This window comes from Eriocheir sinensis, chromosome 32, assembly GCF_024679095.1.
Source record: "Eriocheir sinensis breed Jianghai 21 chromosome 32, ASM2467909v1, whole genome shotgun sequence".
Lineage (NCBI taxonomy): Eukaryota > Metazoa > Arthropoda > Malacostraca > Decapoda > Varunidae > Eriocheir > Eriocheir sinensis.
Genome location: NC_066540.1, coordinates 15,593,470 through 15,621,194, shown reverse-complemented (window position 1 = coordinate 15,621,194; position 27,725 = coordinate 15,593,470). Strand labels below are relative to the sequence as shown.

General features: G+C 45.3%; 3 protein-coding genes across 5 annotated transcripts in view; all 3 read right to left on the bottom strand.

Moving 5' to 3' along the window:
• The window catches only part of LOC127006246 (uncharacterized), a 28,585-nt gene extending 10,484 nt beyond the window's left edge, over positions 1-18,101 (bottom strand). Inside the window, exons 1-2 of one of the 2 annotated variants that reach the window (XM_050875878.1) lie at positions 17,647-18,101; positions 871-2,085 (exon numbers count right to left, since the gene is read on the bottom strand). In XM_050875878.1, the coding sequence (XP_050731835.1) occupies positions 871-2,085 (1,215 nt within the window). In that variant the 5' untranslated portion in view covers positions 17,647-18,101. Of the gene's footprint in view, positions 1-870; positions 2,089-17,646 lie in introns of both variants that reach the window. The other variant, XM_050875877.1, reaches the window with a different exon arrangement.
• Positions 18,102-21,102: 3,001 nt separating this feature from the next.
• On the bottom strand, positions 21,103-22,801 carry LOC127006250 (uncharacterized). Of its 2 annotated transcripts, none has more exons than XM_050875882.1 (2): positions 22,395-22,801; positions 21,103-22,208 (listed from the first exon to the last, which is right to left on the bottom strand). In XM_050875882.1, the coding sequence occupies exons 1-2, from the start codon at positions 22,799-22,801 to the stop codon at positions 21,398-21,400; spliced, it is 1,218 nt and encodes a 405-aa protein (XP_050731839.1). In that variant the 3' UTR covers positions 21,103-21,397. The 2 variants fall into 2 exon arrangements, with proteins under 2 accessions (XP_050731839.1, XP_050731841.1); XM_050875884.1 differs by having other exon boundaries at positions 21,103-22,128.
• Positions 22,802-22,886: 85 nt separating this feature from the next.
• Positions 22,887-27,725, bottom strand: part of LOC127006248 (zinc finger protein 852-like) — a 15,055-nt gene continuing 10,216 nt past the window's right edge. Inside the window, exon 2 of the mRNA XM_050875879.1 lies at positions 22,887-27,725. This exon is cut by the window's right edge and continues 378 nt beyond it. Within this exon, the coding sequence (XP_050731836.1) occupies positions 24,945-27,248 (2,304 nt within the window). The 5' untranslated portion in view covers positions 27,249-27,725 and the 3' untranslated portion in view covers positions 22,887-24,944.

The window sequence follows — 27,725 nt, the reverse complement described above, 5'->3', positions numbered from 1 at the left end:
CGTACTATTTGAGGGACGACTGTACTAGCACTCTTCTTCTACTTCTTATAATTATAGATAGATAGATAAATACATGGAGTTAGATAGAGGTAGAGACATACAGATCTACCTCCCGAAATTGACTTATCTTTTTGGACACATTACTCTATTTAGGAGCAGTAAGTAGAGGGATTTTTTTTTTATTATTGTTGTTTTCCTTTTTTTACGCCCTATCTCCTCTGCTGTAAAAAAAGAAAAAAAAAAAAAGAGAGAGAGAGAGAGAGAGAGAGAGAGAGAGAGAGAGAGAGAGAGAGAGAGAGAGAAATACAATCATTTTTTTAATCATTGTTTTCTTTTTTTTTAACGCCCTTGTACTGTCTCCTCTGCTGTAAGAGAAAAGAAAAATATATAGAGAAAGAGAGAAATACAATCATTTTTTTAATCATTGTTTTCTTTTTTTTTTACGCCCTTGAATTGTTTCCTCTGCTGTAAAAAAAAAAAATAGAGAAAGAGAGAAAAATACTATCATTCTCCTACTTCTTCTTCTTCTTATAAACATAGATAAATACATACATTCATACATACATACATACATATAGATAAAAAATAGATATAATCGTTCTCCTTCATCTTAATTTATATTCTGATCTCCTCCAACGGCAAGGTTACAATCATTTCCGGGGCTGTTTGTTTCTCTCTCTCTCTCTCTCTCTCTCTCTCTCTCTCTCTCTCTCTCTCTGTGTGTGTGTGTGTGTGTGTGTGTGTGTGTGTGTGTGTGTGTGTGTTAACTCTTCTCGTCTTCCTTGGAGGTGCCTGATACTGTACAAAACAACAACCATAACAACCATAACAACAACAACAACAACAACAACAACAACAACAAGCACTCACCGTATGGGCATTGGGGCATGAGGAATGAATCACAATCTGGGTCCCCATCACCATACTGCCCCCTTCCGTGATGTTGATGGTGCCGGGGGTAGTGGGGGCTGAGGGGGGCATACCCAGGGTGGTGACGTTGCGGCTGGGGGGCTGGGGGGGCGGGGGAACCACTGGGGATCGGGCGGGGCGGGAGCCAGGCCGGGGGAGCGGGGATACATGGGGCGTTGGTGAGACCCCTGGGGCGGACTGAGTTTGGTGCAGGGGGTTGTGTCCCGGGGGGTGTGGGTGGCCGGGGGGCTGCTGGGGGATGGGGTGGACTGGGGGGGTGTGGATGCTGATGTGGAGTGAGGTGGAGCTGGTGGAGTGTGTCACGTCCTCCCCTTTCCCCCCCCGGGCCACGTCTGGAGCGGAGTGGGACACGTGGACGCCTGGGGGGTGTGGGGGGTGGGGGGTGTCGCCTGGGTGGGGGTGGGGGGCGCCGCACCCTGGGGACGGCTGGGGGGCGAAGTTGTACACGGATTTGGGTCCTATTTGTAACTCGGAGCGATCGAGGACGAAGTGCGCGGATTGAAGGTCGAAGTTGAAGGGGTTCTCCTCCATGTACCCCCCTCCTCCTCCTCCTCCTCCTCCTCCTCCTCCTCCTCCTCCATCTTCCTCCTCCTCCAGCGTGTAAAGTTCATCTTCTTGGGAGTACAAACTTTCCTTCTCAAACTGGAAGGCGGAGGAGGAGGTGGAGGAGGAGGAGGAGGAGTATGAGGAGGAGGATATATAAGTGGAGGAGAAAGTGGAGTTAATGCTCTCCAGTGTCTCTTCTCCTCCTCCTCCTGTCTCTCCTTCTCCATATCCTCCTCTTCGATCCTCATTTCCTCCCCCTCCTCCTCCTCCTCCTCCTTCCCCATTGACACACGTTAACACAACACAATCCCTCACTTCTCCTCCTCCTCCTCCTCCTCCCTCTTCCTCTCCCTCCTCCTCCTCCTCCCTCAGCCCGTTCAGGTAAGGGGGGGCGCCGTTACACCTGTTCTCGGGGGGCGGGGGGGGGAGGGGGGAGTGGTCCACGACGCTCACCTGCCCCTTCTGTGACTTTACCTCCATTATTGTTGCTGTTATGCCGCCTCCTCCTCCTCCTCCTCCTCCTCCCGATTCTTCGTCTTCACCTCCTCCCCCTCCTCCTCCTCCCCCTCCTCTCTCCCCCATTGTTGATTGTCGCTCATCTGGCATCATCTTCTGAAAGACAATGAGAGTAATATATCAGTAAACAACATTGACAATAACAACAACAACAACGACAATAATATCAAAGGAGAGTGCCGAAGCTATGAATGAAGGAATGAAGGAGTGAAGGAGGAACCAATCAATCAATGGGAGCATACGACTGGGGGCGCGTCGCTCCGCCCACTCGACGAAGGCTAACTAGGGGGTTCCTCCGGTCAAGTCTTCATGTAAGCGCCTTCCCATCCTGTACCTCACGGCGGGATCTATCGATTTGCTCAAGCCATGAACTCAATGGGCGTCCCCTTGGCCTCCTCCACTCAGGGTTGTCAACTCGGTGGGCAGGGTCGGCTTCTGGGCAGCGTGCCACGTGCCCGTATAGCCGGAGTTGGCGCTGACGGACTATGCAGGTAATATATGTCGAATCAGTCTCACGGAGTAGTCGCAGGTTTGATACGGTCATTCCAGCGATATTCCATGATTCTGCGTAGACATGTTTTACCAAAGGCATCAGTCCGCCTCTCCAAGTCCCCATTTAGTGTTCATGTCTCACTGCAACAGAGTAAGACAGGGACCACAAGGGACTAGAAGATCCGGATCTTTGTCCTTCTGTACAGGTATCGACAACGCCATACACTCGTGCTGACCAGGTCCATAACACCGTGGGCCAAGCCAATCCGCCGTAAGACTTCCTGGCGGGACACGCCGTTGTACTAAACTACGCTACCAAAGTATGTGAGTTTTTCCAAGACTCAATGTCCTCGTCACACGCATGGACAGACTACTGTTTCATCCAGCAAGCCTCCAAACACCTGTACCTTGGTCTTGGCCCAGGAGACCTGAAGTTCCAAGGGCTTCGCCTCCTCGTGCAGTTCCTCGACAGCCATCACCAAAACCTCCAGCGCGGTGGCAAGCTATATAGGTATCTATCTTTGGGGTGGGGCACAGCCGAGTATGGGGGGAGGGGGAGGGGGGGGACACTAGACAAGTGGCATTCTGCAGCCACATAATCTGTGGTTCTAAAATCAGATCATTGGTGGGTATTGGGGCATGGCGAGTGGGTGGGGAGCACATGGGCAGCTCATGGGGGGGGGACACGCGCCCCCCTCCGTACCTACGCCACTGCCCTAGCGACTCCGCCAGGGTTACTGCATCATCGACAAAAACAAGGTCAGTGACCCTGGTATTGCCAACAATTGTTCCACAGTGAGTCTGGAGTACTCTGCCTCGTACCCAGTCCATGCAGGTGTTGAAAAGCGACGGGACAAGGCCACAGCCCTGCCCCACAGCCGCGTGTGAAGACGGAAGGGAAGGAAGGCTGGGAGGAAGATAACGGAAGGGAAGGAAGGCTGGGAGGAAGATAACGGAAGGGAAGGAAGGCTGGGAGGAAGATAACGGAAGGGAAGGAAGGCTGGGAGGAAGATAACGGAAGGGAAGGAAGGCTGGGAGGAAGATAACGGAAGGGAAGGAAGGCTGGGAGGAAGATAATGGAATAAGGAAGAAGTAATAAAGAAAGCGTGACGGAAAGATAAAGATAAATGGAGGGAAGGATAACAATAAGACTCCGCCAGAGAGAGAGAGAGAGAGAGAGAGAGAGAGAGAGAGAGAGAGAGAGAGAGAACGAAGCCAAGGCCAGAGGACCACAACAGAGGGTGACGTGAGGAAGCAGGGTGGGTGGAGCAACGCGCTGCCTGCTACAATTATTCTAGTTGTTATGTTTGATGGACGGTAATTAGTGAACACACACACACACACACACACACACACACACACACACGGCTATAAAAAAAGTTGAAATTGTCGGTACTGTTTTTCCTTTCATCTCTCTCTCTCTCTCTCTCTCTCTCTCTCTCTCTCTCTCTCTCTCTCTCTCTCTCTCTCTCTGACGGAGGAATAATCTGTTGAGAAAATTTTCCTTGAACCTTTGTATTTCTGAGAGAGAGAGAGAGAGAGAGAGAGAGAGAGAGAGAGTTCAAGGTCATATAAGGACCACAAACAAACTATATAGTTCAAAGGTTATATAAGGCGTGTGACTTAGATAACACACACACACACACACACATACACACATTCTCTCTCTCTCTCTCTCTCTCTCTCTCTCTCTCTCTCTCTCTCTCTCTCTCTCTCTCTCTCTCTCTAACAATGCACCTATCTTTCTTTCTGGATAATGGCGTGTCTTTTTTTGTTTTAATGAGAGAGAGAGAGAGAGAGAGAGAGAGTTGCCTTCTCTTCCCTGCCCTTTTTCTCCTCCTCCTCTTCCTCCTCCTCATTGAAAGTTTCTTGAGATGAAGAATCAGAATTGACTTTTGTGTAACTCTCTCTCTCTCTCTCTCTCTCTCTCTCTCTCTCTCTCTCTCTCTCTCTCTCTCTCTCTCTCTCTCTCTCTGTATCTATGCATGTATATATGTGTGTGTGTGTGTGTGTGTGTGTGTGTGTGTGTGTGTGTGTGTGTGCCATCATCATCACCACCACCACCACTATCATCACCATCATCACCATCACCACCACCACCATCACCACCATCATCTTGTCAGTCTGCCTGGCCTGCGCACACCACCACAGGTCACAGGGAAAGGCCAACAGCCACCTCCATGACGTCGCCTTTCTCTCTACATTAACGAAGAGCAAGGTGGGTGGGTAGGGGGGGGGGGGGGGGGCGAGAAGGGGGGGGGGGAAGCGGTGATCGAGTGGGTTGCGAAGTGTAGCAATGAATGGTCGCACTTCGAGGCCCCTATTCTCTCATCTGACACTATTGGCTACCACAACTACCATTTCCCAAGGCGTTCATGGTGCAGAAGCCTTGTCAAACTACCACCAGCCTCACAAAACTACCCATGGAAATAACACAACCACTACCAAAGCTTTCGGCGTTCGGGTTTTCAAGAGTACTTTTTTTGTTTATGGCGCAGAAGACTTGTCAAACTGTAGCAGTCATCGCTCAAATTCCGTGCTCTTTCCCCTCAGTGACAATAAGAAAATGGGGCGCTGTAAACACAGACTAAGATTTTAAGTGTTTTCATGTTAAATGTTCATCGTCAGTACTTGTCTCAGTCCGCGTCGTGTCTTCAATGTTTAACTTTTCTTGTACTCGTTTACCTTTGACTGTCCGTCTATGTCCTTTTGTTGTCCACCGTTACACATTGTTCCACACATACACCAACACTTAAATGTTAACCTACACAAACAACATTCACACAAACGCATACACAAACAAACACCTATTCTATGTGTTGTCCTTGTCGTAATGAGCTGTGTATGTTTTGTCCAATAAAGTAACCCTGGCGGATGAGTCCGGGATGACTTTCTCTATCCGTGAACCGATTAGCGGGTGACTTTCTCTATCCGTGAACCGATTAGCACTTAGAACACTCGCTACCACCAACAAAACTACCACCAGGCTCACAAAACTAGGTACCCATGGAAATAACACACAACCACTACCAAAGCTTTAAGTGCTCACAATAACTATTTCCCAAGACCACAAAGGAAATGCGTCGGGTTCTCAAGAGTAGTTTTTACGTTCATGGTACACAAGCCTTCTCAAACTACCACCAGGCTCATAACACTACCCATGGAAATACTAACACAACAACCACTACCAAAGCCTCGTCAAACTATCACCAGGCTCATAACACTACCTACCCATGGAAATACTAACACAACAACCTCTACCAAAGCCTTGTCAACCTATCACCAGGCTCATAACACTACCCATGGAAATACTAACACAACAACCTCTACCAAAGCCTCGTCAAACTACCACCAGGCTCATAACACTACCCATGGAAATACTAACACAACAACCTCTACCAAAGCCTCGTCAAACTATCATCAGGCTCATAACACTACCCATGGAAATACTAACACAACAACCTCTACCAAAGCCTTGTCAAACTATCATCAGGCTCATAACACTACCCATGGAAATACTAACATAACAACCTCTACCAAAGCCTCGTCAAACTATCACCAGGCTCATAACACTACCCATGGAAATACTAACACAACAACCTCTACCAAAGCCTTGTCAAACTATCACCAGGCTCATAACACTACCCACGGTAATACTAACACAACAACCTCGACCAAAGCCTTGTCAAACTATCACCAGGCTCATAACACTACCCATGAAAATTACATAACCTCCACCAAAAAACATATATTTCCCAAGGTCACAAAGGAGATGCGTTGGGAATGTTTTTTGTTTGTTTATGTTATGTTATGTTTTTTTATGTTTATGTTAGGTTAGGTTAGGTTAGGTTTATGTTCTGTTTTGTTATGTTAAGTTTTTTTAATGTTTCTGTTATGTTATGTTATGTTTTCCATGTTTATGTTTGTTTGTTTATTTTTTTGTGTGTGGTTATCGTGTAGAAGGCTTGTCAAACTTTCACCAGGCTCGTAACGCTACCCATGAAAAAAATAATACAATAACCTCAACCAAAGCTCGTGCCTCTCACCACTATTTCTCAAGACCCCAAAGGAAGTACGTCGGTTTCTCAGGAGTCCCACTTTTTACGTTCCTGGTGGTACAGACGCCTTGTCAAACTATCAGCTTTAGAAGAGATGGCTCAGGAAAGAGGACATCCATAGCTTACGACCCCTATGTATAATCAAAATGTATTAGTGTTTCGTTGTTTAGATAAAAGAAATTCACTATAGAAGCATAAAACGGCCCATGGAAATACTAACGTAGCCTCCACCAAAGCCTTAACAAGTGTGTGTGTGTGTGTGTGTGTGTGTGTGTGTGTGTGAGAGAGAGAGAGAGAGAGAGAGAGAGAGAGAGAGAGAGAGAGAGAGAGAGAGAGAGAGAGAGAGAGAGAGAATATAAATGTTTGAGAACGATATTTTTTTATTTCCACTGAGTTTCGAGTTGTTATGTTGTTGGAGAGAGAGAGAGAGAGAGAGAGAGAGAGAGAGAGAGAGAGAGAGAGAGAGTTAGAAGTTTTTACGTGTAAGATTTAAAGTGAAACGAGTTTTGGACGAGTATACATTCTCTCTCTCTCTCTCTCTCTCTCTCTCTCTCTCTCTCTCTCTCCTACAACAAGTTTCATCTGCTTTTGACCACCTCTCACCTCCCTTCCTCCATCCCTCCCTTTCCTCCCTTCCTCCTTCCTTCCCCCTTGCTATTATATACATTTGGAAAACCCAGAGAAGAGGAAGAAGAAGAGGAGGAGGAGGAGGAGGAGGAGGAGGAGGAAGGCAAGAAGGGGGAGAGGGAGTGGAGAAGGAAATTGTTATGAGAGGGAGTGGAGGGAGGGAGGGAGGGAGGGAGAGAGTGAGGGAGGGAGGGAGAGAGGGAGGGAGGGAGTGGAGAGAGTGGAGGGAGAGAGTGGAGGAAGGAGGCAACGTTTTCTACCTCCACCTTGACCTTATTGTTGTTGTTACCATTCTTATCATTATCATTTTTATTATCATCATTATTTTTATTATTATTATTATTTTTATTATTATTAACTAAGTGCTTCCACCATCGTTCGCATCAGAGTAAACAAAATATACAGAATTCCCGGCATCTAATACATATAAACATACACGCATACATATATAACTAACAAATAGGGGGCATACATCCGGGGGCGCGTCACTTCACTCCTCGCCGCCCATACTCACTACGGTTTCCCAAGCAGCTCCCCTATCCCACCGTTGTCAGATTATCGTACTCAGACAACGAAGCCAGACTGTCGTTCTCAGCTTCTCATTTTTCCCGATTTCAGCCTAAAAACCGTCTCATCGACAAAACTAATGATACCTATTTATATTTATCGTTAAAATTGTTAATTATAGAGGGTTTTGTGCAGTCATTATCGTTACAAACAACCTTGTGGACAGGCCTCGATTCAGATTAACGAAGTAGTCTCTAGTTCAACACAAAGGTCGGTTTTATAAGACACCTTGGCTTTTCACATCAACTATTTCTAAAGGTCAAAGAGGGGATCAATCGGGTTCTAATGAGTGGTTCTTTAGGTTCACGGTACAGAAGAAGGGTCAGACTACCACCAGGGTCATAAAACTGCTTCTGGAAATGCCCCAAACTCCTAGGAAAGCCTTGTTAAATAGGTGAACTTTGGAGACGAGATGTTTAGTAATACGACCCAAAGTCATCCCAGCGATACCCCGTGACCCTACGAAGGCGCTTGGTACAGCCACCCAAGAGAGTTCGGTGGCAGGACCCACACACACACACACACACACACACACACACACACACACACACACACACACACACACATCAGGGTGGATCAGGGAGTATCAGGGTGGAACTTGAAAGAATGTAGTGAGTAACTTGCAGAGAAAATACACTCCATAATGAGCGCCTCCCTGAGTGAAGGAAAGGTACCACAACATTGGAAGAGAGTGAACATAGTACCAATTTTTAAGGGAGGAAAGAGAGAGGACCCATTAAATTACAGACCGGTATCACTCACTAGTGTGGTCGGATTTCTTAGAAGGTGAGAAAATTATATCGGATTGCCAGTTTGGATTCAGGAGAGGGAGATCTTGTGTCACCAACTTATTGTGTTACTACTCAAGGGTGACAGATTCAATACAAGAGAGGGAATGCTGGGGGGATGGAGTGTACCTGAATTTGACAAAAAGGCATTCGACAAAGTACCACACAGGAGACTAACCTGGAAAATGAAAAATAGGGGTGGAGTGGGTGATGGACTGATTAAGTGGCTGGAGGACTTCCTAACTAACATAGAAATGAGGACGATAATCAGGGACAGGGTTTCAAACTTGTGCCCTGTGATGAATCGGGTCCCACAATGTTCGGTGCTGGCGCCAATAATGTTTGCTGTTTATATAAATGATATGGTGGACGGAGTGACCAGCTATGTGAGTTTGTTCGCAGATGATGCAAAGCTATTGAGACGAGTGAATGATGTGAAGGATTGTGAGGCATTGCAGAGGGACCTGGATAAAATATGGGAGTGGAGTGGTACATGGCAGATGGAGTTCAACCTTGGAAAATGTAAACAAATAGAGTTTGGTAGGAGTGGCAGAAGATGTGAATATGATTATAAGATGGGAAGTGAGATAATATGCAGAGGAGTGGAAGAAAAAGATTTGGGAGTGACTGTCTCACTCCCATCAACACGATAACGGGACAAACTATGAATTTGCTGAGGAACATAAGGATGGCATTTGTGCATTTGGACGAGGAGATGACGAATAAAATAATAGTTACAATGATAAGGCCAAGGTTGGAGTATGCAGCAGTGGTCTGGTCTCCTCACGAAAAGAACGTAAAAAAGCTGGAAAGAGTGCAGAGAGCGGCAACTAAGATGGTACCGGAACTTAGAGATCGGACTTATGAGGAGAGACTCACAGCATGGGGCTCACAACCCTGGAGAGAAAAAGAGAAAGAGGAGACCTGATAGTGATTATACAGGGTGGCGAGTGGAGTGGAGCATTTGGACAGAGAGGACTTGCGTGTGTGGAACGAGAGAGAAACGAGGGGAGATGGAAAAATGTTGAGGGCGCCCACGTGTAGGCGAGATGTGAAAAAGTTTAGCTTCCCAAACAGAAGCATTGAGCTGTGGAATAGGCTGGAGGAGGAGGTGGTTTGTGCAAGAAACAGTCATGATTTTAAGGAAAAGTTGGACAAGAGAGGATATGGAGACGGAACAGCGCGAACGTACCTCTTTTCCTGTATGTCACAACTAGGTAAATACACACACACACACACACACACACACACACACACACACACACACACACACACAAACACACACACACACACACACACACACCATTGTTCTTCTCTGTTAGTGTATTATTATTATTTTTATTATTACTACTACTTGAGCGGCATATCTTTCCCCAATTGGGTCCTTCACTGAACACTGAACTACCAAAATAAATATGCATGCGGCGTACGTTCATATAATTTTTCTTACTATTTTTTTGCTATTATTTAGAAATCACATTTTCTTATAGCTACGGTATAGACACTTGACTTACTAGTAGTATTTAAGAATCGGGGAAATGCAAGAAATAGGAAATTTAAATATATATTTTCCCACTTAAACAACCGTCACATGCTCTATGTTGTTCCTTTAAAGTTCCATATAGTGAAATTAATATTATAAGATGCTAAAGATGTATGTGTTATGATTTAAATTAAATCAAATACGATATGTTTAGCAGCAGTGTAAACAACCTCCCGCGCTCTGATTGGAGGGACAGAGGAAGGCATCGTGCATCTCTCTCTCTCTCTCTCTCTCTCTCTCTCTCTCTCTCTATATATATATATATATATATATATATATATATATATATATATATATATATATATATATATATATATATATATATATGGGAGGTTTGGTAGTAGATAACGGAAATCATTGTGGTGCGCGCAGGCCGTCATCTGGTGGGTCGTCAGCTCGGCGGAAATACTGTGACTAGTGTCGAGTGTGACCCTGGCAGGATCCTGTGAGGGCCCAAGGTCGCGAGTCTGGTCGAGAGAGGCTCAGCTGACGTTGACCGGACTTTCCCAGGCTCCACCCACATGCGCAGTTTCCACGCTTCGGCAGACCTTCCCCATATAGATTTCGTATCTATCTATTTATCTATCCACTTCATAGGATCATTTTTGTTATGGTGTTCGTATATCAATTTCAGGACAATTAGAGAGGAAATTACGTAAGTGCGAGCCTTTTCTGATTCTTGTATTAAAATTAATGACTTTTATTTTAGCTGATAATATAAATCAAACAATTCTCCGCCTTAATAATAATATTATTGCCATCAATGTTATTGACTTACAGTGGTGTGTGTGTGTGTGTGTGTGTGTGTGTGTGTGTGTGTGTGTGTGTGTGTGTGTGTGTGTTGAGAAAGCAGCTCCTTGGAGAGCACACATTCCTGGTCCCGGTCCCGATCGTCCCCGATCACTCAAGATAAGCCGATCGGGGCCTGACCGCCGGCAAAATAGGCGGTTTACCGGCGGTAAACCGGCGACTATATACGATTTTCGATTTCTCCGACCGCCGACTGCAGCAGGTCAGCCGGCGATAGACCGCCGGTCTACCGGCGGCAGACCTGCGGCACATCGACGAGAAAACACTTTCGTTGCCACACCCAGCTGGAAGGGTATATAAGCGCCCGTCCAGGTGTTTTTTTTATCATTCCTGAGTTTGACATCGCCATGGCTTTCCTCAGCTCACGTGAACGTGAAATTGAACTCCTGAAATTGGACGTGGACGTGACCAAAGTTTGTTGACGCTTGTATATCTAATGGAAACAGACGGTTAAAAAGAATACAGAAGAAGAAACGTAGGGCAACGTGGGCGTGGCCATGGATGCAGAGAAGAGTTACTCTGGGCATGTTCGACACTCTCATGAAGGAACTAGAGGCTGAGGACCCGGCAGGCTTCAAAAACCTAATACGCATGGACAGAGACGTGTTCCAGATCCTGAACAGAGTGGAACCACGCACCGCCAAGAAGGACACCTCTTGGCGGAAATCTATCTCACCGCTGTTCGGCTCGCCATCACCCTGAGGCTCCTTGCTACAGGTGAGCGCTACCCCAGTCTCCAGTACGCCTTCAGAGTTGCAAACAATACCATCTGCAAGATAACCCCAGACATTGTGAGGTAATCATCGAGGAGTTTTAAGAAGTACTTCAGTGACCCACAACACCACAAGGAAACACTCGGATCCCCTATTTTTTCGTCTGTGATGACGCATTCCCTCTCAGGAGTTGGATGATGAAGCCTTATCCCCACAGACAAACAAGACTTGATCAGAGGTTTCATATTCTTTGTTTCCCGCGCTTTTTTGCATTTTCATATATTTATAATTACCTCATAAACAGCTTCATACCTAAATTCATTCGTGTGCATAAAATCTCTCTCTCTCTCTCTCTCTCTCTCTCTCTCTCTCTCTCTCTCTCTCTCTCTCTCTTTCACCCATTCCTCTTCCTTCTTTCTCTCATCTTCCCTCCTCTTCCCTTCCTTCCTCCCTCTCCATCATCCCTCCCTCTCTCTCTTCATCCCTCGCTCCTACCTGTTTCTCCTCTTTTTCCTCATTCCTCCCTTGCTAATTCTCACGTGTTCACTCGCGGTATTTTTCGACACCGCCGGTCGACTGGGAGCATCCCCGATATCTTTGAAAGTTTTAGCCCGATAAGGGAATCGGTGGGACCCCCCCCCCCCCTCGCTTTCATCTCTTTATCGTCAGCAAAAATAAGTCTTTCATATTAATACGAGAATCAGAAAAGGCTCGCACACGTAATTTCACCTAATTATCCTGATATTAGTAAACGAACACCATGACGAAAATTATCCGATGAAGTAGATAGATAGAAAGATTTATCATCAAGTACACACACACACACACACACACACACACACACACACACACACACACACACACACACAGGCAGGCAGGCAAGCAGACTGACTGACTGAAACTTACACACACACACACACACACACACACACACACACACACACACACACACACAGCTATGCATTTTAAAAAGTACAGCGGACTTCCCAAGAGAGAGAGAGAGAGATTTCTCTCCAGTCCTGGGTTTTCCGGTGGTCAGGTGCAATTCTCTCTCTCTCTCTCTCTCTCTCTCTCTCTCTCTCTCTCTTTGTCTATTTTGAGAGAGAGAGAGAGAGAGAGAGAGAGAGAGAGAGAGAGAGAGAGAGAGAGAGAGAGAGAGAGAGAGAGAGAGAGAGAGAGAGAGAGAGAGAGAGAGAGAGAGAGAGAGAGAGAGACTTTCAAAAACTTTCTATTTGAGTCAAACTAATACAAAATTGAATGGATGTCTTTTTTTTCTGAGCAAGAAGAAAATAAAAATGAAAATAGAAGTGACTGTAGTAATGACAATAGTAGTAGTAGTAGTAGTAGTAGTAGTAGTAGTAGTAGTAGTAGTAGTAGTAGTAGTAGTAGTAGTAGTAGTAGTTGTTGTTGTTGATGTAATGGGATAAGAAGAAGAAGGAAGAAGAGGAGGAGGAGGATAAAGGAGTGATAGCAATAGACAGACAAATAAATTAATAGGAAGACACATAAAAAGATATAGATAGAAAAATAAAAATAGATAGACAGACAAAAAAAAGAACAGACAATAGAGAGATAATAAACAAGACAGCTGTTACAATGAATTATTTGATGATGATGAGGAGGAGGAGGAGGAGGAGGAGGAGGAGGAGGAGGAGGAGGAGGAGGAGGAGGAAGACGAGGAGGAGGAACAAAATGGTGGGGTTAAATATAAAAAAAAAAAAAAGTGATTGTCTGTTTACTTTGCAAATCTGTGATATATATAAAAAGGAAAGTTGAGGGCTCATACTACTGGTGCGCGTTGCTTCGGTGCGCATCTCCGTCGCATTGACCCTTGGTGTGTTTGTATAAGTTTGTTATGTGTTTGTGTTGAGTATGTTTGTGTTTTTTTTTTCCTTTGTTTTGTTTTTGTGTTGTTTTCGTTTTCTTGTTTTTGTTTATTTTCTTTGTTTTTTTATTGTTTTTATTTTTGTTTTGTTTTGTTACGCTTTTGTTTTGTTTGTTTTTGCTTGTTTTTGTGTTGTTTTTGCTTGTTTTTGTTTTGTTTTGGTAGTTTGTTTTTGTTTTCTTTGTTTGTTTGTGCTGTGTGTGTTTGTTTGTGTCAGCTGTTTGTTTTTGTTTACTTGGATCGTTTCTCTGTCTGTCTGCTTCCGTGTCTGTCTGTCTGTCTGTGTCTGTCTGTCTGTCTGTCTGTCTGTCTGTCTGCCTCCGTGTCTGCCTCCGTGTCTGTCTGTCTGTCTGTTTGTCTGTCTGTCTGTCTGTCTGTCAGTGTCTAAATTTGGTAGGTTTAATAAGACGGTTACTTGGCCCGCCCCCCCCCCCCCCCCACCTCGCCCCCTCGCCCCCTTTGCCCCTCCCCCCTCCCCCGCTCGCTACAGGGTTGAAGGGTAAATTAACTGCGTCGAAATGAAAAAAAAAAAAAAAAAAAAAACACAATGAGAAAAAAGCTTTAGAGGAAGGAGAAGGAGAGGGAGATGAGGAAGGAGAAGAGGAAGAAGAAGGAGAAGAAGAGGGAGAGGAAAAACAAGATGATGATGATGATGAAGAACAAAGAGAAGAAGAGGAGGAGGAAGATGGAGGAGAAAATGGAGAAAAAGAAAAAGATGGAGAAGGTGAAGAAGAACAAGAAATAGGAGAAGAAGAAGAGGAAGAAGATGGAGAAGAAGAAAAAAAGAACAAGTAGGGAAACGAAGAAAACGAGGAAGGAGAAGAACAAGAACAAGAACAAGAAGAAAAAGAAGAAGAAGAAGAAGAAGAAGAAGAAGAAGAAGAGGAGAAAGAAGGAAAGCCCGGAGGAGGAGGAGGAGGAGGAGATGAACAACAACAACAACAATATGAAAAAAACGTTATATATAAAAAAAATAATAATAATAATAATATCCACAACACAAGTCGGAAATATTAACGCGTCTTGTCAGGGCCAGAACGATCACTTTTTCCGGCTTATATTGTGGTGGTGGTGGTGGTGGTGGTGGTGGTGATGGTAGTGGTGATGGTGGTGGTAGTGGTGATGGTAGTGGTGGTATAATAGATAGACAGACATTCAGATAGATAGATATAGAAAATACAGGAAGGCTACATTAAGAGTAAGATAGATAATAACTGATAGATAAACAGTCTCAAAAATACATATAAATAGATACAGATAAATAGATATATAGATAAATAGATAAGTGATAGATAAACAGCCTCAAAAATACATATAAATAGATACAGATAAATAGATATATAGATAAATAGATAAGAGTGATAGATAAACAGCCTCAAAAATACAGATAAATAGATACAGATAAATATAGATAGATAAGTAGATGGAAATACAGATAAAGAATTAACATAGACAGACAGATAGGTATACACAAAAATAGATAGATGGATAGATAGAAAGACAATTAACAGACAGATATATGACCAGCCAATAGACTAAACAGGGATTGCAATAGATAAGATAGATAGATAGATAGATAAAGAAATAAAATACAATAAGACAAAAAAAGAAAAAAAACAAATACACAGGCAGACATAAATAACCAGCTTTATATATAGACAGACAGAGACAGACAGACAGGGAATCAAATAGCTTGTTAGCCTAAGCAAATAAACAAACAAACAAACAAAGACAAACAAACAATACACCGAACAAAAAAACAAACAAAAATAGATGATTCAATAGACGTATAATTGGAAAAACGTTAAAAAAGTGAAAACGAGTGAATGAAAGGAAAGTAAGAAAGAAAAGAAAGGAGAAAGAAGAAAGGAAGGATGGAAGGAAAAAGAAAGGACTGAAAGGAAGGAAGGAAGGTAAGGAAAAAAGGGAGATGAAGAAGGATGGAAGGAAGGAAGGAAGGTAAAAGGGAGGAAAGAAGGAAGAGGGAAAGAAGGAAGGAAGGTAAAAGAGAGGAAAGAAGGAAGAGGGAAGGAATGAATGATAAAGGAAGAAAAGGAAGAAAAACAGGAAGGAAGAAAGGAAGGAGGGAAAGAAGGAGGGAAAGGAAGAAAAACAGGAAGGATAAAAGAAAGGAAAGAGATAAGGAAGGAAGAAAGAAAGAAAAGGAAGAAGAAAAACAGGAAGGTATAAAATAAAGGAAGGAAAATAAAAAGAAAGTTGAGACAGAAAGGAAGGAAAAGAGTAAAAAAAGACAGGCGAAAATCAATGATGCCAAAAAAAAATCACTGAAGTCATTTTTTGGATAATTTTGGTCATGTTTGTTTTATATACTTTTAATGAGGGTCAAAAATTTACCCTTCATTATTATTATTATTACCATTTTTAGAGAACTTGAGAGAGAGAGAGAGAGAGAGAGAGAGAGAGAGAGAGAGAGAGAGAGAGAGAGAGAGAGAGAGAGAGAGGAAAATACTGACTCATTTTAAGTTTTCACGCTAAAGTTAATGAAATAGGACTTTTTTTTTCTACACCTGACTTCATTGACCATTGACGTAAAGCCTCTCTCTCTCTCTCTCTCTCTCTCTCTTGGGGAAATCCCACTTAGAAATTCGCCTCTGACTCACCCCCCTATTACCCCCTCCCCCTTCCCCCCTCCAACCCCCCTCACCCCCCCCCCGCCTACCTCACGCCCGTACCTATACCTGTCCTATTCATGTATTTCGTAGGCCTAGAGAAAGGTATAAGCGTCACAACAGAGTGGTTTCGATTCCATATAACAGGGTCGAGAGGTGAGGGGTCCCAGTGAGTTGCCAGCTGGTGTGTTTTGGTTTGTTTTTATAATTTGTTTGTTTTTGTTTTCTTTTTTATGGGGAGGTTAAATAGACGTTTTATGCTCTCTCTTTTCTCGGTGTGTGTGTGTGTGTGTGTGTGTGTGTGTGTGAGAGAGAGAGAGAGAGAGAGAGAGAGAGAGAGAGAGAGAGAGAGAGAGAGAGAGAGAGAGAGAGAGAGAGAGAGAGAGAGAGAGAGAGAGAGAGAGAGAGAGAGAGAGAGAGAGAGAGAGAGAGAGAGAGAAAGTATAAGAAAGATAGAGAAAGAACGAAAGAAAAAAGAAATATACGAAAAAAGTACCAAAGAAGCTGATGATGATGATGATTGTACGTGACGAGAGAGAGAGAGAGAGAGAGAGAGAGAGAGAGAGAGAGAGAGAGAGAGAGAGAGAGAGAGAGAGAGGATGTAGTTATGGAATATTTATCTAAACAGGATAATAACAATAAACATTTTCTTGAGGCCACAAAGTTTCCCAGAGGACGAAGAAGAAGAAGAATTAAGAAAGAAAATATAATAGAGGAGGAAAATAAATGCGAGAAATAAATAAAATTAAAAAAACAACATTAACATCAACATCAACAACAACAACAGCAGCATCAGGAGAGGTCAACGATTGCTTTAAATAATGAAAAAAAAATAATGAGTTCAGGAAATAACAATAAAACCCCTAGTGACGTATTTTGTGACGTCATGAGTGGTGGTGATGGTGGTGGTGACGTTGGTGGCGGTGGTGGTGACGGTGGTGGTGATGGTGGTGGAAGTTGTTAATAATAATAATAATAATAATAATAATAATAATAATAATAATAATAATGACAATAACAACAATAACTGTATTACAAAAAGGCTACACATTTTAAAAATAAACTATTGTGAAGAGAGAGAGAGAGAGAGAGAGAGAGAGAGAGAGAGAGAGAGTGTAGAATTGAATGAACCAACTAAACCATGATACCATATTATACACACACACACACACACACACACACACACACACACACACACACAGATCGAGACACACACACACACACACACACACACACACACACACACACACACACACACACAATCCACACACACACAAACAGGTAAACACAAACAAACAAACAAGCAGGTGTACACAAACACACACACACACACACACACACGTATACACACACACAAACAGGTAAACACAAACAAACAAACAAGCAGGTGTACACAAACACATACACTCACAAACACACACACACAAACAAACAAACAAACAAGTATACACACACACACACACACACACACACACACACACACACACACACACACACAAACAAGTATACACACACACACACACACACACACACACACATACCTTCGGAAGCCGTCCATTTTGATTGCGCAGACTCCACCAACACCACTTCCACCACCTCCTCCCTCTCCACTTATCCCTCCACTTTTCCTTTCCTTCCTTATCTTCTCCTTAGAGTGGAGAGAAAGGAGGGAGCGAGGAGGCAACAGGAGACACAAACACATGCATGACAAATCCCTTTTTCATGGAAGTTAAACAGCCACTCCCTCTCTACCTCTTTCTCTGCACCTCTCTCTTACAATCACTTATTTTTCTCCCTTCCACTTCTTTGCCACACTTGACACTTCCCTCAAATGCTTCAGAGTTGTTTCTCTTTTCACTCCCCTTCGCGGCGCGGCGGTGAATGCGGGAATAGTTAGAAAAATTGTGATAAATGAGGAGAAAGATTAGACGAGGGACCAGCCACTTGCCCTGCTGAGACCCGACTGTGTGTGTGTGTGTGTGTGTGTGTGACTGAGTGAGTGTGTGTGTGTGTGTGTATGCCAGAGTTCACACACACACACACACACACACACACACACACACAGACGGGTTGCCCTCTTCTGCTCTCCATTATCTTCCTCCTATAGAAATAAATGTTTGACCCTTTTTCATTTTCGTTGTAAAAAGTGAACGGACGAAAACATATGGCAAGCCTCTGAACTATACGAAAGGGCTAACTGGCTCTGACTGGAGGGAGAAGGAGAGGGAGGGGGAGGGGGAGGAGGCCATACTATTCAAACCCTTATTCCAGGACGTTTAAAAGTCAAAATTTGGATGCTGGTCTTTTTTTATCCCTTGCATGGAATTTTCAACTACAAACAACAAACAACAACAACAATGGTATCAGTTAAGAGAAGGAAATCTACGTGTTGTTATGGAGAGAGAGAGAGAGAGAGAGAGAGAGAGAGAGAGAGAGAGAGAGTGGATAAAATGGCACTGTATGACAACTAGGAAAAATAAACTGAAGGCCATCGCGAAGAGAATGGAGGAGGGTCGCCCGCTGACACCATAGAAAACGTAGGATAGACTGGAATGTTTAGGGGGAACTATTGGATTTGAGAGAGAGAGAGAGAGAGAGAGAGAGAGAGAGAGAGAGAGAGAGAGAGAGAGAGAGAGAGAACTATTTGATTACCTAAGGAATTATTTGTACAGTATTTGATGGTTTAGCCAAAGTGGTAATCCAGGAGACGGTCTTAAAACACTAATGGACGTATCAGGCGCAGGTTAGAGATTATAAGTATTAACCACTGACCAGCATAGTCCCATATTATCAAACCTTCCGACACCTTAGTACGTCTATTTAAAAAGGCGCCCAAGCTCACAGAATATTTGACAAGGCTTTGGTGGGATCGAGTTTTGATCATTTCCACAGATAGGGAGTTTCATGACCCTGGTGGTAGTTTGACTCTTCTTCTGTATACCATGAACCTAAAAGAACACTTATTATAGCCCGACGGAGCTCCTTTCAGGCCTTCAGAAATAGTTCATGTGAGAGAATAGCCAATCTGAGAATATACCAACCTTAATTATTTCCATGGGTAGCTTCACGAGCCTGGCGGTTAATTGGTTAGCAAGATTTCTGCGTCATGAACGAAGATAAGCTCTCACGAGAACCTGACTTATCTTCTCTGGCCTTCAACAATAGTCGTATCAAGAGCCTGAGTCGGTTGAGAATACGAGACATATACTTAGGAGGTTAGTGGTTTTATGCTTAGTCTATATATATGTTAAGTAACTTATGGAACAATTCTCAATCTCGTATTTTTAGAAGTATTGTACCTCGCCTCAGTTCCCCTGTTTGAAAAGCCTCTCATAGGAGTTGCTGGGATTTTCATCGAGTGATTTGTGGTCCAACTTCTGCATCTTGATTGAGTGATTGATAGTTTATTGTTGCAAGTAAAACAACAAAGGAGAAGGGAGGATATCTTAGAACGGGAAAACCACCCATGAAAACCTGAGATGATAATGATGACGATAATGATGAGGCAGCAATGATAATGATAGGGATGATGATAATGGTGAAACTTGAAACTGAAATTGATCTTGGTGTTAAACTATCATTATTATTATTATTGCTATTATTATCATATTTACCTGAGGCTCCCCTTCATCGTTTTCCTTTACTCCGCTTCAGGGGTAACAACACCAATTAGAGAAAAGGACTAACTCTATTATTTTGTCTTGGTTTCTTTTATGCTAGCCGAGTCTATTGAGGAGGCTATGAGGATGACCCCCCTCCCCCCCCTTCCATCCCCTACCCAAGAATAGATGGAGACACACATAGTTATTTAGTTTTCTCCAAGGTTGGGCGTTCTGCATCATCCCTATTTTTTTCCCTTCAAAAATGCTGTTCATATACCGGGGCCTGCATGGGTCTGTCCTCGTATGGATTGTATTATCTCATGCGTTGGGGGGGGAACTCAACACACACACAGCCCTCACTCAAAACAGACTACTTTTTACCTTACTTTTCGCTGTTTTTTGCTCATGTCTGTTTCTCAATATTAACCATTCACCAGCACCCACCGTCTTGGGCCCTATTACACCACCAGGGGGCCCAAAATATGCTGAATATCAGAAATAAATATCATAATTACCGCCGCTAAAGGAACAGGGTCCGCTGGTCTGCCTCAGGGCGTTTTAATTTTTGCAGAACGAACACATATCAGAATTTTATCCCGACCAATGATTCAGAGCTGATTAGTTATATAAAGATTAGGCCTTAGAAGGAGGAGAGAGACAAACAACTCTTTTCATACGTTTTCTTTTCCCTTTTCCTTTCTCTTTCTTCCTTCCTCCCTTATATTTTCTTTCCCTCTAGTTCCTTCTTTCTTCCTTCATAGTTTCCTTTTCCTTTCCCTCTCCTTTTTTCTTTCCTTCAATGGTTTTTCCTTTTCCTTCCTTCCCTCCATTTCCTTTCCCTCTCCTTCCTTCTTTCCTTTAATGGTTTTTCCTTTTCCTTCCTTCCCTCCATTTCCTTTCCCTCTTCTTCCTTCTTTCCTTCCATGGTGTTTCCTTTTCTTTCCCTCTCCTTCATATTATTTCCCTCTCCTTCCTCCCTTCCGGCCATGATATTTAATTTTCCTTCCTCCCTTTTCTTTCCCTTACCTCTTTCGTTTCACATTATTTTCTTTTCCATCCGTCCTCCCTCTCCTAAGCCTTCGCGGAGTCTACCTAGGAGCCAAGCAGAGATCCTTGCACAGTCAGGAGTCTTCAAACAAGGTCCTGAGCAGAAATAGGACCGGTGTTGTTGAGGAGAGCTTGAGGAACAGTGAGTAGGCCTTGTGGAGGACCTTCACTCAAGAGCTTACCTTCACGTTGTTCAGAGAGAGCTGTTAAGAAGCGTTTAATGATGATGATGATTATGGTGATGATGCTACTACTACTACTACTACTACTACTACTACTACTACTACTACTACTACAGCTATCAATGGCTATAATACTACTAACTGGGATAAATCAAAACTCGGGAAATATGTACAATCTTGTTTTATTTTGTCAACAATGAAGATTGACACGGTATATGTACAAACACACACACACACACACACACACACACACACACACACACACACACACACACACACACAGACACACATTATTATAATTGACTTTTAAGTAGATTTTGAGTACCATTTCTGTACACGACCCAGATGATGATGATGATAATAATAATAATAATAATAATAATAATAATAATAATAATAATAATTCTTCATGCAACTTATCCTTCAGTTTGTTGTTATTATTTATATTGCTATTATCATCATCAATATTGGAGAGTAAATTCAGTCTGTCTGTCTGTCTGTCTATCTAGAGTACGATAGATAGACAGACACCCAGAAACATGTATAGTGTCAAAACCACCACCACCATAACCACCATAACCACCATAACCACCACCGACACATGCTTCCCATCCCTTAACAAGCAAAATAATTATACAGAATTTACAAAAAAAAATTAGAAGAATGATGAAGAGTGACCAATGCAATAGCTCTAGTGATATGATGGGCAATGTTGCAAGCTCTCTCTCTCTTACGAAGAATTGAAGGGAGAGCTTGTGATATGGGCGAAGGGAATGGCCGAGGAAGGGAGAGCTTGTGATATGGGCGAAGGGAATGGCCGAGGAAGGGAGAGCTTGTGATATGGGTGAAGGGAATTGCCGAGGAAGGAAGAGCTTGTGATATGGGCGAAGGGAATGGCCGAGGAAGGGGGAGCTTGTGATATGGGCGAAGGGAATGGCCGAGGAAGGGAGAGCTTGTGATATGGGTGAAGGGAATGGCCGAGGAAGGGAGAGCTTGTGATATGGGCGAAGGGAATGGCCGAGGAAGGGAGAGCTTGTGATATGGGCGAAGGGAATGGGCGAGGAAGGGAGAGCTTGTGATATGGGCGAAGGGAATGGCCGAGGAAGGGAGAGCTTGTGATATGGGCGAAGGGAATGGCCGAGGAAGGGAGAGCTTGTGATATGGGCGAAGGGAATGGCCGAGGAAGGGAGAGCTTGTGATATGGGCGAAGGGAATGGCCGAGGAAGGGAGAGCTTGTGATATGGACGAAGGGAATGGCCGAGGAAGGGAGAGCTTGTGATATGGCGAAGGGAATTGCCGAGGAAGGAGAGCTGTGATATGGGCGAAGGAATGGCTGAGGAAGGAGAGCTTGTGATATGGGCGAAGGAATGGCCGAGGAAGGAGAGGAAGGAATGGCTGAGGAAGGAGAGAAGGGAGAGCTTGTGATATGGGCGAAGGGAATGGCCGAGGAAGGGAGACCTTGTGATATGGACGAAGGGAATGGCCGAGGAAGGGAGAGCTTGTGATAAACGCGAAAGGAATGGCTGAGGAAGGGAGAGCTTGTGATATGGGCGAAGGGAATGGCCGAGGAAGGGAGAGCTTGTGATATGGGCGAAGGGAATGGCCGAGGAAGGGAGAGCTTGTGATAAACGCGAAGGGAATGGCCGAGGAAGGGAGAGCTTGTGATATGAACTGATCTCAGGGAAATAGCCGGGGAAAAAAAATAGAGAGCTTGCAACAGAGGCGACCATACCACACATGATACAGAAAAAATCCACGGCTGATGTTCCTATCCCAACATGGCAACATAGATACAGATTGGCGCGTACAGATTGGCGAACACAGGATGACGTAGAGACGATACATATGGCGACTTGAGCGAACATATACGAGAAGGAACTTGTGATAAATTATACGAACGTTATGGCACAAAATTATGATACTATTGCAAATATTAATGACCTTACAATAATATGAGAGAGAGAGAGAGAGAGAGAGAGAGAGAGAGAGAGAGAGAGAGAGAGAGAGAGAGAGAGAGAGAGAGAGAGAGAGAGAGAGAGAACAGCAACATATAATCATCAGCATCATGCAATAAACAGACACACAAACAAACAAACAAACATATTGCCCTTTAAAAAGCACCAACAAACACATTAATGGGGACTAGAACACACAAACATTATCTATCAATCTATCTATCTATCTATTACATCAGCCTATCTGTGTATGATCTATTACTTACAAAACTATCTATTTATCTATCGGTGTACTCTTGAATCTATCCGTCACTGTATCTTTCTATTACTTTAGCTAGTTGTCTATCTGCAAATCTATTTATCTATCTATTAATGTCCTTAGTCATCTGTCTATCTATCTATTTGTAACTACTTATCTATCTATCAAGTCTATCTCAGTACGTACTTCATTCTATCTATCTATCAAGTCTATCTCAGTACTTCATTCTATTTCCTTATCTGACAATCTATTTATCTATCAATGTGTTTAAGTATCTATCTATCTGTCTACCTATCTACTCATCTACAAACCTATCTTTATCTATCTTCCTACACGCCTATCTATATCTATCTATCTATCTCTTTGGGGTTGATGGTATTGGCAACACTGATTGTTCTCGTTACACTGGCACCTCGGTAGACTAGATAAGGTATAGGTGGTTGGCAACACTGATTGGAGAGAGAGAGAGAAAAAAAAAAAGTTACACATATACATTACAATAATTGCATATATCCAAAATAATAATAATATAAACCTTAATGACGTAATTACATCCACACTAATTACACTCATTACAGGACACGAGTTTCCCTGTAATTACGAATCCTCCACGATCTATGGCACCCTTGAATTCCTTCCTTGGGGGGTGGGTTTAATTACGCACCTTACTTAACCTAATGACTTATTAATTAGGTACTTACAGGTATAACACAAGACTGGCCTCGATTACACAGAGTTTTCCTTCACCTTATGGCAATATTGACAAGTGTTCATTTCTCGCTACTATTACTACTACCGATACTATAATAATAATAATAATAATAATAATAATAATAATAATAATAATAATAATAATAATAATAATAATAATAATAATAATAATAATAGTACAGTAAATGATGGCAGTAATAAAAATAATGAGTCAATATTTGCATTCCAGTATTATTATTATTATTATTATTATTATTATTATTATTATTATTATTACAAATGATGATGATAATGATGATGATGATGGTAATACTAAGCTTATAGAGTATTACACACACACACACACACACACACACACACACACACACATGAACACACACATACATACAAATAAATTAATTCATCATGATATTGGCGTGAGTGAGTGAGTGAGTGAGCGAGTACACATGAGTGAGTGTGTGTATGACTGTTTTTCATGAGCGTGTGGGTTGCTATCCATACGTACGGTCACAATAATAATAATAATAATAATAATAATAATAATAATAATAATAATAATAATAATAATGCGAACACAGGTAATATTCAGAGGAGAAAAGGAAGAAAGAAGATATTAGAGAGAGAGAGAGAGAGAGAGAGAGAGAGAGAGAGAGAGAGAGAGAGAGAGAGAGAGAATTGCACGCCTCCCAGCTCTCCCTCCCGTTATTCCATTATTTATCATGTTTATCACTCGTCGGTTCCTCTACGTTTACTTCTAGGCGCATTGCACAAATATTTCACTTTCGTTGTTCTTCTCCTTCCATCACTCCGCGTATGTGTGAACGCTACAGGACGCGTATATACACACACACACACGCACGTACACATTCCTCAGTACACAGACCGCGCCCGCCATGCCGTCTTGAGGCGCCCTGAGTGGCTGCACTGTTGTGGCTTCCGGAGAGAGAGAGAGAGAGAGAGAGAGAGAGAGAGAGAGTAAGACAAGCAGTAAGCCACTAAGCACGGCGCAAGGCGAGGCGTCACCAGCAGGAGGCACACAGCCAGCCGCCGCCCCCTGCCCCCATCCCGCCCGGCAGCCCGCCCTTATGAAGTGAGCATGTCGAGCACTTCGTCGACGGTCATGTTGTTGCGGTGGTACTCCTCCATGGTCTCCTTGGGGATGGTCCATTTGAGCAGCAGCAGCACGTTCTTGCGCAGCTCGTCGAGGCGGGAGAGCGAGTCGTCGGTGATGGGCGTGTGGCCCGAGGACTCCAGCGACAGCTTGAGCACGTCGTCCACCAGCTGCGTGCCGAACCCAAACTTGCAGCGGCGCTCCTCGGAGGAGATGCGGTACAGCAGCACGGCCAGGCGGTTCCGCAGCCGCGCCAGCGCCGACTCCTCCACCATCTCCTCCGCCTCCTGCTCGGCGGACTTGCCCACGCCGTGCATGGAGCGCTCGTGGTTGTCGCGCTCGCTCTGCGTCTGGAAGTACTCGTGGCAGCGCGTGCACAGGTAGGGCTTGGTGGCGTGGTGCACGCACTTCATGTGCTTCTTGAGGTGCGGCAGCTGGGAGAACGCCGCCGGGCACAGCACGCACTGGAACGGCTTCTCGCCCGTGTGGGAACGCATGTGGATCTTGCAGGCCGAGGAGTGGGCGAAGGCGGCGCCGCAGATCTGGCACTTGTAGGGCCGCTCGCCCGTGTGGATGCGCATGTGCACGGTGAGCTGGGAGTTCTGCGTGAAGGTGGCGCCGCAGGTGGAGCACTCGAAGGGCCGCATGCCCAGGTGCAGGCGCATGTGCTGCTGCAGGTGTCCCTTGAAGGCCTTGCCGCACAGGTTGCAGGTGTAGGGGCGCGAGCCGCGGTGCACGGTGCGGATGTGCTTGTACATGCCCTCCACGCGGATGAACTTCTTGCCGCACGCGCCGCACTGGAACTCCTTGACGCCGCGGTGCGCCAGCATGTGGCCCTTCAGCGTGTGGTAGGAGGCGAAGCGCGCGCCGCAGTCCGTGCACTCGTAGGCCTTCTCGCCCGTGTGCGTGCGCGCGTGCTGCGTCACCTGGCTGCGCCGCGCGAAGGTCTGCTCGCAGTGCGGGCACTTGTGCGGCTTCTCGCCCGTGTGCACCCGCATGTGCAGGCGCAGGCGGTCCTTGAGGGCGAAGGTTTTGTTACACAGGTCGCAGCGGAAGGGCTTCTCGCCCGTGTGGATGGTCTCGTGGCCGCGCAGCGCCGTGATCTGCACGAAGGTGGCGCTGCACACCTTGCACTTGTAGGGACGGTCGCCCGTGTGGATGCGCACGTGCTTCAGCAGGTCCGCCTTGGCCGACGACAACTTGCCGCAGATCCCGCACTTGAACCGCTTCTGCTTGCCGGCCGCGCCGCCGCCGCCCTCGCCTCCGCTGCCCCCGTCACCCTTGGCCGGCTCCGCCCCCGCCGTCGAGGACTGCAGCACGATGATGTGCTCCTCGCTGGGCTCCTTCGCGCCGCCCTTGCTGGACGTCTTGCTGCCCGACGGTGACGCCGACGCCTCCTCATCCTCTTCCTCCTCCTCGCCACTCTCTGTGTCGTCCTCCTCCTCCTCTATCTCCGCCTCCTCGTCCTCGTCCGTATCCTCCACGTCTACCTCCATCTCGGCGTCCGAGCCGCCTGCAGCAGCGGCTGCGGCCGCTGCTCCCTCGCCCGCCGCCTTAGCCGCCCGCCGCCGCGCCCTGCCGCGGGAGGGGGCGGCCTCTGTGTTCTCCTTGTCCGAGGAGTCCTGCGGCGCCTTGGCCTCGCCGCCCCCCTTCCCGTCTTTCCTCTTGGGCGGGGTCTTCTTGGCGGGGCTCCTCTTCTCCTTCGCTGCCGCCGCCTCGCCGCTACTCACGCTCTTGTTCTGCGACGCCTCTGCTTTCTCTCCCACCTCTTCATCTCCCCCGCCTCCTCCTGCGGCGGCGTTGACGACCTTCTTGGCATCCTTATCAGGGGGTGATGTGGAGGACGATGGCGAGGAGGAGGCCGCCGCGGGGCTCTCCAAGGAGGAGGAGGAGGAAGGCTTGGTCTTGAAGCTCCTGAGGGGACTGGCGGCGGCGACTTTACTTCTGGCGGGGCTGCCCAGCTGGGGCTTGAGGGGGCTGCCGGCCGGAGCCTTGGTCTGGCCGGCCCTCAGAGGACTGGCGGTCTTCCTGCTCGGGGAGGAGGACGAGGCAGCGCGGGACTCACTCGCTTTAGCAGTTCCATTATTCATTCCTCTTCCATCTTTCGTGCTGATAAGCGTAACCTCCTCCTCCTCGCCCTCCTCTTCCTGCTCCTGCTCCTCCTCCAACTGCTCTTCCTGCTCTTCCTCCCTCTTCCTCTCCTGTTGCTGCTTCCTCGGGCTGGCCTTGGCCTTGCGGGGGCTGGAGGCCTTCTTGGGGCTCTGCTTACCCTTCATTGTCTCGGGCTTCAGTGCCCCCTCAAAACACGGGGCATAGAAAACGGACTGACGGACTTATCCCCCTCCTCTCTTCGGGTATAGTTCAGGTACGATGCTATGGCGGTTGTTATTGTTGTCGTTGTTTTCTGACTAGCGGTTTGGCTTAAGATTTCACACGTGTTTCAGACGAGACTTCGAACCCTTGCCTCGAGCCCAAGCAAAGCCGAGAGACACGAGAGCCCCATCGTGAACTTCGCGGGAGGTTTCTATCAACTTATATAAGAATAGCGTTTGAAGCAATGATGGTGACGCTTCGAACTAGTTATGAAGCGGCTTCGGATGTGTGAGTGAACCCTTAAGTGTAGACATTTGGCATAAGTGACTTTGTATGCGAATGAAGTGCAACAAATGAACTGATTATGAAAGACGGCAATACATGATTATGGCACCAACGGAATATTGCAAAACACCCCCCCACACACACATAAACAATAC

Coding starts and splice junctions, on each gene's coding strand:
- LOC127006250 (XM_050875882.1), bottom strand. CDS start 22,801: ATGTTCGCTCAAGTCGCCATATGTATCGTCTCTACGTCATCCTGTGTT. Junction 22,209..22,394: donor CCCTTCGTCCATATCACAAG/GTCTCCCTTCCT, acceptor CCATATCACAAG/CTCTCCCTTCCTCGGCCATT.